General features: G+C 37.8%; 1 protein-coding gene across 4 annotated transcripts in view; it reads left to right on the top strand.

Moving 5' to 3' along the window:
- Kiaa1328 (KIAA1328 ortholog) overlaps positions 1–15,972 on the top strand; it is a 262,182-nt gene that overhangs the window by 27,942 nt on the left and 218,268 nt on the right. For all 4 annotated transcript variants that reach the window (XM_034517966.2, XM_034517964.2, XM_076912878.1 and 1 more), the window contains one exon: positions 11,287–11,402. In XM_034517966.2, the coding sequence (XP_034373857.2) occupies positions 11,287–11,402 (116 nt within the window). The remainder of the gene's footprint in view (positions 1–11,286; positions 11,403–15,972) is intronic.

Genomic DNA, 15,972 nt, shown 5'->3' with positions numbered 1-15,972 from the left:
ATACATCACTGACTGCTTGGCACCCACCACTGGCCATTGGCAGCATACTTTGAGAAGGAGGTAGAATTCAGTAGCTCTCAGCAAACCTACAGAATAAGTACTTTTCTTTTTTTCAGTTATAGACTGATTATACACACACACACACACACACACACACACACACACACAATGTTAGCTTATTTAAAAAAAATTTTTTTTTGATGTTTAAAGTGTCTTTGCAAGAGCTATTCCCAAGCGCTGCATCTCTCCTTTTTCTGATATAGGGTCTTGATTTTGGTAATGTTATGTGGGAAATGTACTTGCATCTGTACTGATGCTCTGTAACTAGAGCTTAGAGAATGTCCACATATTTGCCTTCGTATGTGGATTTTCGCCAATAGCATGTACATGGGAGCAATTGTAACTGGATCTTGTATATATGTGTAAAAGCAGAAAGAAAGAGTGAGATTTAGGTATTGAGGAAAGACAGAGTGTAGGTAAAAGATATGCCTTGTGAAAGAGAATGCAAAGCTAATTGTTTCCTAATTTTAACACTGTGAGAGCTTTTAAAAATGTTGTGGTTGGTAAGACCTTAAAAGTGTAGTTGATGTTGAACCTAAGGCAGAGTTGCACAGCTTCAAAAGGGCTTTTCTAGCTGTGTCCGTGTTCACTGAGACATAGAGACGTGGGTCTGAGCAAATGCTTGCTTGCATGCTTAGGTTGTTGTGGCTGTGTGGTGTTTGTCATTTTCAAGTTTTTTTAGTTACAAAAATGTAAAAAAGGAAAGATGCCTAAAATACATACATGAATAAATGATATAAAATTTATTGTTGGCATAATAGACACAAATGAATTTATTCAAATATAACAAGTAAGGATAATAGTGCTAACAAGAGGGTATGGCATGCCTCATGTAATTAACTGTCAAAGCACTGTGGCACACACATTTGACCCAGCACTAGGAAATCAGAATTAGGCAGATCTCTGAGTTCAAGGCCAGCCTGTTGTACAGAGTGAGACCTTATGATGTAACAAATATGAGAAGTTTCAGCTCTCATAAAAACCTACTGGTATTATTCCTAGAGAAGTTTGAAATTTATTTATTAGACAGCACAGATAAATAAAATACATCCCTTACTCATAGCGAATGTGAGTGAAGAAAACTGTGCTAGCAGGTAAGAAGACAAATAGACTTTGAAATTTCTTCTATTAAGTGTATGGGTGCACTTCCTTAATAATCTACATATATTTAGGGAACTTTCCCATGTGTGTTAACAGCACTAATAATATTAACATACAGGGGTAAACCAAACTTTAGAGGCTAATGGAGAATGCAACAAAGAGAACTTACAGTGATGTGAATTATGTTGCTTATGGAAGAATATACTAAGGGATGGGTTGACATGGTTTCAAGTAAACGGAGGGGCTTTCTGCGGTTATCTAGTACTGAGTCGCATGTGCGGAAGGGTAAGTAGAATACTGTCTGAGCTTTCTCTAGAAGGAGTTAGGATAGAGAGAATTGTGCACGTACTGAATTATAGGACCTCAGAAAGTCTTTCACAGTAGCATTAATGAATTGTTTGCATGGATGGGAAAAGCAGCACCATTTATAGACCTGAACAGTGAATAGCTTTACAAAACATTCTAGGTTTAGCTGAAAGATGGTGACAGTCCTCTCTGTGCATCTCCTTGTTTACTGGGACCTTTTAGGTGGCAATGGGGCTGTGCACTAATAACTGTCGGCTTTATTTTTGTAGGAAAATAGGTTTTAGCATGTTAAAATAATTCTAGTCACAGTTGCAGTTCTGGCTGAGGAAGAACTGTATTCTAGAGAAATCTCAAAACCCTCCTGTGTCTTGTCTTGTCTCCACTGTCGGTTCATGCACTGTTCCCAAGAGACTGCTTGTGCCATAACTCATTTGAGGACAAGTTCCCTTTCAGGTCCAGATACTCTAATTTTTCCCAGAGGACAGTTTGCTAGTTCTACTTGACATTTCTGAGATTGAAAAAAAAAAAAAAAAAAGCCCCATTAGTTTCAAACTGTAAACTGAGTAGTAGATCATCATTTCATTTTCTCCTTCAGAAAACATTGTTTTTAACTGTTAGGTAAGAATTAAATGAACGTTGCCCTGCAATAGGAATATTAGATTTTAATTTTTCAACTACTTAAGAGTTTTTACTTCCATCAGGCGGTGGTGGCACACGCCTTTAATCCCAGCACTTGGGAGGCAGAGGCAGGCAGATTTCTGAGTTAGAGGCCAGCCTGGTCTACAGAGTGAGTTCCAGGACAGCCAGGGCTACACAGAGAAACCCTGTCTCAAAAAAACAAACAAACAAACAAACAAAAAAGTTTTTACTTTCTGAAGCTTTTATGGCTAGGGGGTAGTCTTTTAATTAATTATGTAGAAAATTTCAAGAAAAGATGGACCTTTAACTTCATGTAGATAGAAAGCCATTGAACTTTACTGGGATTGTATAGCTGTCCAACAGTTTGTATTCATAAATTCCATTTTAGATGGTATATTCTAAGATCTGCTACCCAAAGAATGTTTTGACTAATTACTGTGCCTTTAACAGTCTTTCTTGTAGTCTGACCAGACTCTGCCTCCCACACAAAGTTAGTTTTTGTGTAATAAGTACTTTTTCCATTGTGTGTCATTCACACACAGCCATGAGTAGACAATTTCCTCACTTGGATGGATTTATTCAGACTCATGCTCGACCCACATTTTGGTTAAGAAAAATTGAGAGATTGTCACTAAAGTCCATCGATACACACACATATCCTAAGCATTTAGTCTTTTCTCAGTTTCAGCTTCATGCGTATTGTCCATGTACTTATTCTTCTCCACCATAATTCATTTTGTATTCATTTTGTAACCTGCCATAACAAATTCAGATTGTACAGACCTGAACTAAGTGGGAGGGAAGAAAAGTCACTGATACACAGAGGAAGCACAGAGCAGTTTCACACAAGTCCCAAGGAGCACTTGTTCAATTTGCTGCCTCAAAATTGCAACTGTGAGTTTCTTGAATTGTGACATTTGAGAACTAAGTATTCTCCAGTTAAAACTTTAGAAGATAATGTCTTTATTCCTACCCTATTAAATTGATTATAAAATAATTATTGATAATTCAGTGTATGTTGTCCTTAAGCTTTTGTTAAAGACATTCTTATTTTATACTTAAATTTTTAAAAGTTATAAGGTATTTGAATAATGTAAGACAACAAAGATATTTAGATATGCTTCAGTAATATATGTTAGCTTTTGCAGAGGTCAGACATTACATCTTTATTTACTCTATAGTATATTTTATCTCTCCAATTTAAATTTACTGGGAATTATGCCAATATTAAAATGATCTGCTTAATTAAAATTTCATATTATTAATTTTTGTTCTATGTGCATTGGTGTTTTGCTGGCATGTATGTTTATATTAGAATGTTGGGTCCACTGGAACTCGAGTTACAGACAGTTGTGAGCTGCCATGTAGGTGCTGTGAATGGAACCTGGGTCCTCTGGAAGAGCAGCCAGTGCTCTTAACTGCTGAGCCATCTCTCCAGCCCCATTTTTAAGTGGGAAAAATTAAAACTACTTTCTCTCCGTTCTCATGCTATACATTTTTATACATTTTCTATTAAAGGGATACAGTGGACAACATCAGGAATTTATAACTGATACAGTTGTATTAGTGAAACTGCATCCTTTAATTATAGCATAACAATGTTATTTCCTTAAAATTGCTTGTTTGTCTGTCTGTCTATCTATTAATCCACCCATCTGACATTCTGATTCAGGGTTTCACTGTGTTGTCACTTATCACATCCTTTTAGTGTTCTCTAGTTAGTGACCATATTCAGTCCTTCTCAACCTTGTTATTTTTAAAGAGGAGCAATCAAATATTTTGTAGAGTTTTCTTCAATATGGACTTGCCGGTTTTCTATTAGTAAGATTCAAGTTCTGCATTTATAGCAAGAATATGAAAGAAGTAATGTGACTTTCACTGAACATGGTTGAGGTGGAAATTTACTGCTCCAGGTTTCTCTATTGTGAAGTTGGGTTTTTTCTTTTATAATTAGTAACTATTATAGTTCTATGGGATATTATCAAATGGTAGTTAATGTTTTGTCATTAAACTTGTTCTAGCTTTGGAAATGGAAAAGAAATGTTAGGAAAATAAGTGCAAGACAAGTAGGTAAGCACATGTAAGTACACTATTAAGTCTAATGACTTAAAGAATGTTGTTTCTTCTCTTACAATAATAAAAATGTGGAGCAAACTGAATACATACAACATAAAGCTGAGATTGAAGTGTAACCAACTAGCACAAAACTAAAAGAGACGTGTGATGTAAGGGAAAGGCAGCAGTAAGCACTAGAGTACCTGGACTACCTGGGTTAGCTAATGTGGGAGATTGCTGAAGTCCAACTGTGGACAGGTAAGAGTAGGATGCCCTGGGGTAGCAAATACAAGGGAAGCTTTTGTTCATAGGTTCTATTTGGCAAGAAACTGATTTCTCTTGGTGCAGTGTTGGAGGGGAACCAACACTTGCCATGGGGATGATAGGGAGGTTTTCTATCTTTGTTTGGTAAAACAAAGTACATTTTCAGGAAAAGGATATGTAATTTTTAAATTCCATCCGACTTGGTGGGAGGGAGGCACAAAACTTAATGGAGGGAAGAGTTACATGCTGGTCTCCAGATTATAGAAGAAAGGCAAGAATACTTCACAGGTCCCGGCTGGTAGAGACAGCTTAGTATAAGCATAATCACAGTAACAACCAAAAGAAAAGTACCATAACGCAGACCAACTACCTAGTGTATAGTAAGCATAGAGACTCATCAGGCCCAGAAAGCATAAAGCTGAATGTAGGACAGACATTGAAAAGCAGCATCTGGTCTACCTAAAGGAAAGTTTTGTTTAGAGGAATTTTATGCCTATGGTGCACTGAGGACCAAAAGAGTAACAGCAAATCTTGAGGCAGGCTATTCATAAAATCAACAGAATCTGAGCCAAAGAAAAGTCTGCTTAGTTCTGAGCATTGGAATATATTCATCTTGTTTGTTGAGGTACCCAAGATATTCAGACATCAGTAAACTATGATACACAAGAGAAAGCAGAAATACGAGAGACAGTAACAGAAGCAGATGCAGTTAGGATGCACATGCTGCTGAACAAGCTGATGAGGAATTTCAAACAATTGATTAGCACATTTAAAATCTGTGTTCTCTCTGGGTGCCCAATGTATTATAACAAACTATGTCAGCTTAAAATACTGATAAGTTTCTTGGAGACTTTGCTGTTTGAAGATATTTTGAGCTGAAACATTAATTTCTTAACATATCTTTTTTGTTTATGTTGAGATAAAAACCTTAAGTTTTCTAAAGGTTCAACAAAAGTTTAAACTTTGGCTTTATCTATTCTAGATTGAAATTTATCATGGTAACATTTTAAAAATACATTTCAGTATATTTAATATAGATCCCTTAATGTTTCTTATAAAATAATGTTACCTGCATATAAAAACTTTGTTTTATCTGGTCTGCATGTATTTTCTTTTCTTCCACTAACCTCCAGTCAGCTTCCAATAGAGAGAGTTGGAGCTGTCTTGCCTTGTTCCAGAAGTACAAGGACAGAGGCAAATTATTCTTTTAGTTCATACTTATAGGTAGATGACTATAAGGATTTTTTTTTTTTTTTTGCAGGTGTTTATTGGCTTGAAGGAATAGTTCTTTCAGTACTAGGTTGCTGAGAGGTTTTATTATGTAGATTGGCTTTAACAATTGTCTTTCCTATTCTTACAGATGAGCATATAAAATTTTGTATTTGTTTATGTGGGTTAATTTAAAGAACTTTTATTTATGCATAGTTGGGTGTCTATGTATGCATGTCGTGCGAGTGTAGGTGCTAACAGGGGCTAAAAGAAGTCATCGACTCTTCAGGAGCTACCACAGTGCTTCCCAGCCTTCCAGTGACCTCTAATACAGTTCCTCATCTCAACCATAAAATCATTTTGTTGCTAGTTTTTACATGTTGTTAAAATTATAACTATAATTTTATAAATCATAATGTAAGTATCTGATTTGCAAGATGCCTATTATGTGAACCCCAAAGGGGTCGTGACTCACAGGTTGTGAACCACTCACTGATCTAGAGTCTCAGTTGTGAGCTACTTGACATAGGTGCTGGGAGCTGAAGTAGGGTCTTCGGACAGAGCAGCAAGCACTTTTAACTGCCAAGCCCTCACCCACCCCTTTGTTTCATCATAGATGAGGTCTTGTGCTCAGACTGGCCTGAAACTCATGGATAGCTGAGTAAGTCCTAAAGACTCCTGATTTTTCTGTCAGTTACTGTTATTTATTGTACAGGGTTTGTAGTTTTCTTTGTAAATTTTGTAAAGGTCTAGATAAATATGACAACCATGAATAAATACAATTTTTTCTTTCTTTTCATAATGTGTATCTGTCTTTGTATTTCCTTATTCTAATTTTTTTTTGAAAATTTCATATAGGTGTACTGTGTTTTCATCATTCTACCTTTTAACTTCTCTTATATCCCCCATTCATTCTCAAATTCATGATTTTTTTTTTACTAATGTTATACATAATGTTATACATATGTGCATGTATGCATACAAATATATACATACATGTGGATTTATTTAGTGTTGACTATATGTATATTTGTTTAAGGCTGGCCACTTGGTATCAGATAACTTATTACCCCCGCTTCCTTCTTGGGTCCAATTAATTGAATATGTTTTTTTATCCTTTTACTCTGAGGTGATGTCTATTCTTGATAAGATTTGTTTTTTAGATACAGCAAAAGGATGCATCCTGTTTTTGAATGTAGTCTTTTATTGGGGAATTGAGATCCTTTGTATTGGGAACTATCAAAGAGCAGTGTTTGTTGATTTCCATTGTTTTGTGTGTTGCATACCCCCAACACCACCTATTTGCTTGTCTTCTCTTGTTTCCTGTGTTTTCTTGGATGTGGTTAACCTTTTCAGGTTGAAATTTTCCTTCTAGTGCCTTCTATAGTGTTGTATTTGCGTATATACATTGCTTAAACATATACAACTTGCTTATGTTTTTATTATGTAACATCTTTTTTCTATTGTGATTGAAAGTTTTGCTGGGTACAGTGGTCTGGACTGGCACGTGTGGTCTCTTAAAATTTGTAGAACATCTATCTAAGCCCTTCTGGCCTTTAGAGTCTCCATTGAGATGTCAGATATTAATTCTAACAGGTCTGTCTTTATAAGTTACTTGGTGTTTTTCCTTACAGCTTTCTAATATTCTTTTGCTGTTTTGTGTGTTTAATGTTTTGATTATTATTTATAGTGGGAATTTCTTTTATGCTCCAGTCTATTTGATGTTTTGTATACTTTCTGTATACATTGATGTTCTATATACATTGAAAAGCAACCCCTTCTTTAGGTTAGAGAAATTTCTTCTATGATTTTGTTGAAAATATTTTCTGTACCTTTAATATGGGTTTTTTCTCCTTCCTCTATTCCTGTTATTTGTAGGTTGAGTCTTTGCATGGTGTCCCAGATTTTTTGCATAATCTGTGCCTGGATTATTTGAGATTTAACATTTTGTTTGACTGAGATATCCATTTCTTCTACCTTATCTTCCATGGCTGAGATTCTCTCTTTATTGTCTTGCACTCTATTAGTTGGTGAGGCTTATCTCTGAGGATTTGTTTGACTTTTCTAAAGTTTTCATTTTCAGTTTAGTCTCTATTAGGATTTCTTTAGTTATCCTATTTTTACCTTCATTACAGGGTTTATTAATATCCTCTTTATGGTTCTTGAACAAATTCATAATTACTGTTTTAAAGTCCTTGTCTTGTGCTTCAGCTATATTGCATTTCTGTGGGACTACTGCAGTAGAATTACTGGGTTCTTTCTAGTAGAAGCATATGGTCTTGGTTGTTTGTGTTTTTGCACTAGTGTGTAGGCATCTGGGGTTAGGATGATTGAGGTGTTTCCAAGTATTTGGCTTAGTTAGTGTTACTTTTACTATTGTAATGATGAGACATCACAACAAAAGCAACCTGGGGAGGAGAGGGTTATTTCATTTATACTTCTACATCACTGTTTATCATTGAAGAAAGTCAGGACAAGAACTCAAACAGAGGGGAAATTTGAAAGCAGAGGCTGATGTAGAAGCCATGGAGGAGTGATGTTTGTTGGCTTGCTCATCATGGCTTGCTCAGCCTGATTTCTTATAGGACCCCAGGATCTTATAGAAACTCAGAAAAGGTACCACTCACCCACAATGGACTGAGCCCTCTGGCACCAATCACTAATTAAGAAAATTCCCTATAGCTGGATCTTATGGAAGCATTTTTTTCAATTGAGGTTCCCTCCTTTCTGATAACTGTAGTCAAGTTTACACAATACTAGCCAGCACAGGCTTGATATCTGTTCTGTCTTTGATGGATGGGTGTTCCTTTCCTAGGTTTCTCTTGCCCTCTCTTGATCTTAGGAAAGTGTAGTGACAGTATGTTGCCTGATAGTACTACTGCAAGCCAGTGGGTGGCATAGAGGTATAGATGTGGGCTAGGTGAAAATGCTGAGAACAGGCTCCAAGAAAGAGCAAAGGAGATGCTATCCACAGCAAGAGGTAGAGTCCCAGGGAGTTGGAGGTTCCCATTAAATTATAGTGAGGGAGAGGATAACCTGGAAAGATGGGGGTGAACCGGAGTCTGAGCTAAGAATTGAAGTTTACATGTGAGGATGGGTACCTGTAAGCAAGTTGTTATTGGGCTGAGGGTCAAAATGGAGAGATTGTAATGGAGAACAGGAAGGATGGTGTAAATCATCTACCTGAGTCCCTGCCTGGGGTGATCATTGGTGGTCTCAGGTAGAAAGTGTTTCTAGGGCCTGCCCTAATCTTTTACCTAATCTTTTATTCCTACAGTATCTGACAGAATACCAAGAATACCAGACATAGTCAAAGGCATATATTTCTCTGGAAAATATTAGTTTTATTAAAATATCAATACATGTGACTGTGAAAGGGTATTTTCATCACTGAGACATCATGGCCATGGCATCATAATGATGATGATGATGATGATGATGATTCTTATTTAATCGTTTTTTACACTCCAGTTATTATGCCCTTTCCTGGTCCACCCTCTGACAGTTCCTCATCCCATTCCTCCTCCCCCCAACCCATCCCCATCTCCAAGAGGATGTCCCCACCTCACACACAACACCAGACCTCCCCTTCCCTGGAGTCTTAAGTCTTTTGAGGGTTACATACTTCTTCTCTCAGAGGCCAGACCAGGCAGTCCTCTCCTGTGTATGTGTTGGGGGCCTTATATCAGTATGTATGCTGCCTGGTTGGTGGCTCAGTGTCTGAGAGATATTTGGGGTCCAGGTTACTTGAGACTGCTGGTCTTCCTATTGGTCACCCTCCTCTTCAACCTCTTCTGGCCTTTCCCTTATTCAACCACAGGGGTCCCTGACTTCTGTCTATTGGTTGGGTATAAGTATCTGCATCTGGCTCTTTCAGATGCTTGTTGGGCCTCTCAGAGGGCCGACAGACATGCTAACTAGGCTCCTGTCTGTAAGCACACCATAGTATCAGTAATAGCATCAGGCCTTGGAGCCTCCCCTTGAGATGCTTCTCAAGTTGGGCCTGTCACTGGACCTCCTTTCCCTCAGTCTTTTCTCCTTTTTTGTTCCTGTAGTTCTTTTAGACAGGGACAATTCTGGGTCAGAGTTTTTGACTGTGGGATGGCAACCCCCTCCCTCCACTTGATGCCCTGTCTTTCTACTGGAGGTGAACTCTACAAGTTCCCTCTCCCCACTGTTGGACATTTCATCTAAGGTCCCTCCCTCTGAGTCCTGAGTGTGTCTCATCTCCCAGGTATCTGGTACATGCTAGAGGGCTCCCCCACCTCCTGACTTCCCAAGGTTGCCTGTTTCCATTCTTTCTGCTGGCCCTCAGGGCTTCACTCCTGATTCTCCCCACCACCAATCATGTTCTCCTTTTCCCCTCTCTGTCCCTTCTCCTACCCAGATCCCTCCCTCACTCCACCCCTCTCCCCTGTGATTGTTTTCTTCTCCCTCCCAAGCGGGATTTTGACATCCTCACTTGGGCCCTTCAGCTTGTTAACCTTCTTAAATTCTGTGAATCTTTTTAAAGTTTTTCTAAATTTTTTTTTAAACTTTTTTTAAGTTTTTTTTTTTTGTATACATTAAATCCTGATCACAGTTTTCTGTATCTCCCCCCAGTTCTCCCTGCCCCACATATCCACTCTTCCTCTGTTTCCACAAGGAAACTCTTAGAAGAGAAAACATCTAATTGGGAGCTTGCTTACAGTTTCAGAGGTTTAGTTCATTATCATCATGGTGGAAGCACAGCAGCATCCATGGCACTGGAGCAGTAGCTGAGAGCTACATCCTGATCCACAGGCAGAGAGAAAGGCGCTTGACCTCAAAGTCCACCCCCCAGTGATGCACTTTCTCCAGCAATGCCCCACTCTCTTATTTTTCTTAGATAGTGCCATTCCCTGATTACTAAGCATTCAAATATATAAGCCTGTGGGGGCCATTCTTATTCAAACTACCACAGAGGGCTTTTGATATTAAAACGTAAGATTATCTTACAGAGGAATGTAAACTATGCAATAATATTTAAAGTAAAATACAAGATTTCAAGAGAAATTCATTCCTTCTGGCACCATTGCTGGTCCTGTCACTTAGCTCTAAGTGTCTTTTCATGTTAAGAGGAGAGTTTATGGGCATTTGGGGGAAGCTATCTGAAGAGTCAGTAATTGATGACGGTGGTAAATTTTTTATGCATAAGCTATTGTTTTCCTTCCCCAATTTTTTATGCATAAGCTATTGTTTTCCTTCCCCAAAATTAATAAGCCATCCCTGGGCATGCACTCCTCGGCTGAGCTTCCATCCTTATGATGCCAGCCCAGCTGTTTACTTCACTAGATTATCCCTTTGTTGACTGACCTACTGTCTACTCTACATGAGATGGAGGCTGGGATCTTTTATTGTTACTTTGTGCTTTGACATTGCTTCAACAAAAAATGTAGATTATGATTCCAAATGTTTTCTTGTACATATCTTTTAAAATTTGGAGCATAGATGTTGCAAAGTTGAAGAAGAGTGTTTTATGAGAGAGTAAATGAAAACCACAGAACCTCCCTAAGAATCCTGTGTGCCTTTGTGGAAATGTCATTTGGATGAGCTGCACCTTTAGGCATGTGGCTTTTTTCTGATGGACTTTTTATTTTTTCTTCATTTTGGGGTGGGGGTATTTCTTTTTAGAGTAAGTGAAGAAAAGGAGGTAACAGAGGAACGACTGAAAACTGAGCAGGAGTCCTTTGAGAAGAAGATCCGGCAGTTGGAAGAACAGAATGAACTGATCATCAAGGAAAGGGAAGATATCCTTTTGAAAGTTTTTTTTTTTCATTTTATATCCAGCAGATTTGACTCTTGTATGAAGAAACTAAAATCCAGAGAAATATTTTTTATACTTTATAACAGAGAATACATCTGCATGTGTTACCATTTCTAGGCAGTCAGAAAGACATTCAGTAGCATTTGCTGTTGCTTCCTTTGTGCTTGATAAGGCTGCCTAGCTGCTCTGCTGCTGTTACTATGCTGATTTGTCAACTAAAATAGATGATAAGAAATCTGGGCATTACAAAAGATGTTGGGTCTTTATTAATTCCTGCCGTACCACTGTAATGGAATCTTAACCTCCTCTGATTTAGATTTCTTCCTAGGTAAAGCTTAAACAGTTCAAAGGCATCTTGCTCTGTTATAAGCGCTAGAGTGAAAAAGAAAAATCTAGAAGTTACACCATACCAGCTTACAGAATATGGTAGGTGTTGTAGTTGATAAATGCTTACATTAGCATAAAACCAATAAACAATGTCATAGAGCAGAAAGCTTTGCAATGTAGTTAGAAAGGTGTGTGTGTTTGCACATGCATGTCATGTACATAGTGCATTGTTTGTATGAAAATAAAGTTAAAAACATTTTTTTTTTAAGATTTACTTTTTGTTTAAATCATGTGTATCTGCAGTGGGGCTTTGTGTGACGGCAGGGCCCATGGAGGACAGAGAAAGAATCCCTTGGAGCTGGAGTTGCAGTTGTTTTTTAGCCACTCCAAATGGTGCTAAGTGCCTCTGAAAGAGCAGGAAGTACTCCTCTGTGGGTCTCCTTGCCTTGGCTGATGAGGGCAGTAGGAGCAGAAAGAACAAGGGAGAGAGGTAGAGTTGGAAGCCCTGTGAGTACATACTGTGAACGACCATACTCTGACCAGCTATCAGGAGGCGGATCAACTTTACTTAGGGTGAGTTAAAAGTTTATAAGGTTTTTGGAGGACTGAGGGTAGGAACATCTAGCATGGACAAAGGGCTGAGGGCTTAAGGTACCAAAAATACTTCATTAGCATGTGGAAGTACATTAGGATCTCAGGTGCTGGCTGAACAGGTTCTTATCAGGAGAAAGGAAATTGATCTTATAATCTAATTGAGGCTATGTGACATTCCTCAGGTAGAGGCATATATGTAGGGCCTAGAATCCCCAGACAAGGTCAGAGATGGCGAAGCCCTGCCAATGAAGGGAGTCTCCCATACTGAGCTGATCCCAGAGGCTATCCAAGTCATGGTAGACTTGAGCCTTAATTACCAGAGTTGTTTGTTCTTAGCTCCTATAGAAACTTATTTAAATTTAAAAGTTTTTACTTAGAAGGATATATGAATTAAAATAACCATATTTGTGGACTTTCTTTTGCATTGGTAGAATTACATAATAACATAGATGGAAGAGAGAACCAGCTAAGCAGAATAGGATGGATCTGCCAGCAAAACTAGTGAGTGCTTGAAATAACCACTGTCCTATTGGCAGTACATTACTAACTTGGTGGTTATTATTTCAAAGATCCTGCAAGTAGTAGACATGGTCTTGCATTGACAATAATCCTGTATTTTTTAAAAAATAATTTGAAAAATCTGATCATAATGATAAATTAACTATCTTAAAAAAATCACAAAACTGTAACTTTAAAAAAATGAGTTCTGAATGTCTGTTTTCCAAACAGTGGAAGCACATGATAGAAAATTAATACAGTTTGAATTTTTGCCTTTGATTGCAAATTATAAGGATTATTGACTCCACAGTAGTAAAAGAAAAAAAATAGCATCTTTCTATTCTCTCTGTCTCTCTGACTCTGACCTTTGTTTCCCTCTGACTTTCTTTGTGTCTTTTTCTCAGTTTCTCTGTCTCTCTGTCTCTGCCTGTCTTTCTGTCTGACTATCTATCCCTCCACTATGTAGTGTCTGGATAATCATCCTGGCTTCTGGCTTGGTTTGGCTTCATTGTTCTAAGAATGTCAGCCCTCAAATCAGAGACCATGTTCCACTGCTTTGCTTTCCATGTCAGAGCAATGCTATTTACTGAAAATTCACAATACACTTTGGCTAGCTAGTATATTATAAAAGTAGTAGTTTAGAAATCAAATGAAAATTGTATTTAAAGGGTCTATTTTTCACACAGTGTCATGATTTGGGGGTTTAAAGTTATCAGTTGGCCGCTTTACAGTTCTAGCTTCTAATGGCTATTCCTGTTCGAAGGACCACATTTGAATTAGGGTAGGAAGAAAACAGACCAGAGGTCTTGGCAACTGTAAGTCCTCTCCATTTAAAAAGAAAAGAAAAGAATGTTCTCTATGTATCCTGTCATTTTCTCACCTGATAGTCTTTTATGATATTACTGTTATTATGTGGCTTTGCTGTCCTCAAAGGAGGCTGAACAAGTAAGTGAGCAGTTTGTCTGACATAAAGAGTTACCAAGCAGTGAAAGAGAAGGAGACTGAAGTTAGCCTCCAATTCTGGTACAAAATTAGGGAATACAGAACTCAGTTATATATAGAGAAAAAGTGTTGATATTTTGATCTTCTGGGACAAAAAAGTTGTACAGTGTATAATGGGTAAGTTAAGGAAAGAGGGTAAAAGAGATAGATATTAGAAAATTTGAAAGGTTGGACAGCTACAGTAAGTCCATGTTTGTATAGTATTACATTTAGAAATTTTTGTAGCTTCCCAGGAGAAGATAGAGTATAATTTTAGTCACCAATAGTGATATAGTACTCTATGCAGAATGATGTTTTTTAGTGCTGAAGCTGTATAAACTCATCATGCCCATGAATGGTTTCTTCTGGAAAGCAAAGACTGTGCTACTACAAGACATCTGGACTATCCAGATGTCTTGTAGTAGCACAGTATTTAGTGGTTTTCCCAAGACTTAGCTCAAAACTCAATATTACTTCTGTGGGCCAAGTCCCAATACAATAGCAACCAAATCTAGCTGTGTCTCTTATGCATTGTCTTTGGTGACTTTTGTGCTCTAGGTTCCATAAGTAGTTGCAACAAAGACCCTTGGATTCACGTAGCCTAAAATATTCATTATCTGACCCTCTACAGAGGAAGAGAAGGACATACATGAGGTCATGAGGTCATACATGAGACTTGGATCTGCTTCAGATACAGTAAGCAGGGAGTTGGTATAAGCATTTATTTTGAACTGTGAAGGAGGATGGAAGTAAATGCTGGTATTGGCAACAATTAAGATGGATTAGTTGATGTAATCCCTTTAAGGCATTTTAAATCACAAATGATAGGTCATGTTTATTGTCAAAAGGGAGAAAGAAATAATACAAACAATGATACTCAGCATTTTGTTACAAGTATATTACACAGGTACAAATCTCCTTAAGAGAATAAACCTGTCAGAGGTTAATATAGATGATTTTACAGTACATAAAACTCCATAAAACTTCAAAACATAAAATGAGCTTGTAATTTAAAACAATATAATTTTAACTACAGATACATTTACCTATCACACATGAATGGTTCAGGCTCATCTACATTGAATCAGATACTCTCAGTTCATTTTAAAGTTTATTTCTATGTAATGCACTATAACAATGAATTATAGTTTGAGACATTTTTAAGGTATGTTATACCAAATTAGTTTTTTTAAAGGTCTAATAACTGATTAATTCTACAGACTAATTTCTTAGTAAAAAAGGAAGATATTTTACGTGTTTGCGTAGGGATAGGGCAGTCTTTGAACAGGAAATGCTATGCCTCAAGTTCCCTTTTCAGTGCCACATGGCCTCTTGAATCTTGTGGAACTTTTGCCTGCCATTGTGTGAAAGGAGAATTTCACACTTAAAGAATAATTTGCCCAACAACTCTAATTCTGAAACATATAGGCATTTGGATATTATAACTTGTAAGAGATGTAATTTTTAGAAAAGTTTAATTAATATTTGAACTCGTATTTCTAGAGAATGACTCAGATTGATGGCATTAGTAAAAGCTTGTAGAAGGAAAGTGAAGTCTTATATCTTGTAGCATCACTGAAGGGTGAAGAAACAGGTCTAAAGCACAGTGCATGGTAGAGTAAAAACATCCTTGTTTTGCACTGACTACAAAAGACAGGTACTGAATGGTATTGTCATCACTCTCCTCACTGGGGGTGTGTGTGCATGTATGTGTGTGTATACGCACGCTGCACACATGCATGTGGTACATTTGTCCATGCAGATATGCCTGTATATGTGGAGGCACCACAGGTAGAGGTCAGATGTTTTTTTAATCTCCGTCTACTTTCTTTTTTGGAATAGTCTGTCACAGAACTTGAAACTAGATTTGTCTAGACAACCAGGCCAGTGAGCTCAGGGTTGTGCCGGCCTCCACCTACCTACTACTGGGATTATAGTTCATGCCTTTGACAAGCGTGCTGGAGATTTGAACTCAGGTTGTGATGCCAGTTCAGCAAACACTTTTCCCAACACCTGTCCTCTACTGCTTATAAAATTGGAGATTGGGTTCAGGACCTCTGTGGGGGTGATATTTAGAAAACTGTGCCCGGTCTGGCTTGTTCCTGGGCAGCCACCATGTTCTTGCTGCTCCTCAGCTCTGACTAGGGCTTCGG

This window comes from Arvicanthis niloticus, chromosome 14, assembly GCF_011762505.2.
Source record: "Arvicanthis niloticus isolate mArvNil1 chromosome 14, mArvNil1.pat.X, whole genome shotgun sequence".
Lineage (NCBI taxonomy): Eukaryota > Metazoa > Chordata > Mammalia > Rodentia > Muridae > Arvicanthis > Arvicanthis niloticus.
This window is presented reverse-complemented; position numbering and strand designations above follow the sequence as displayed.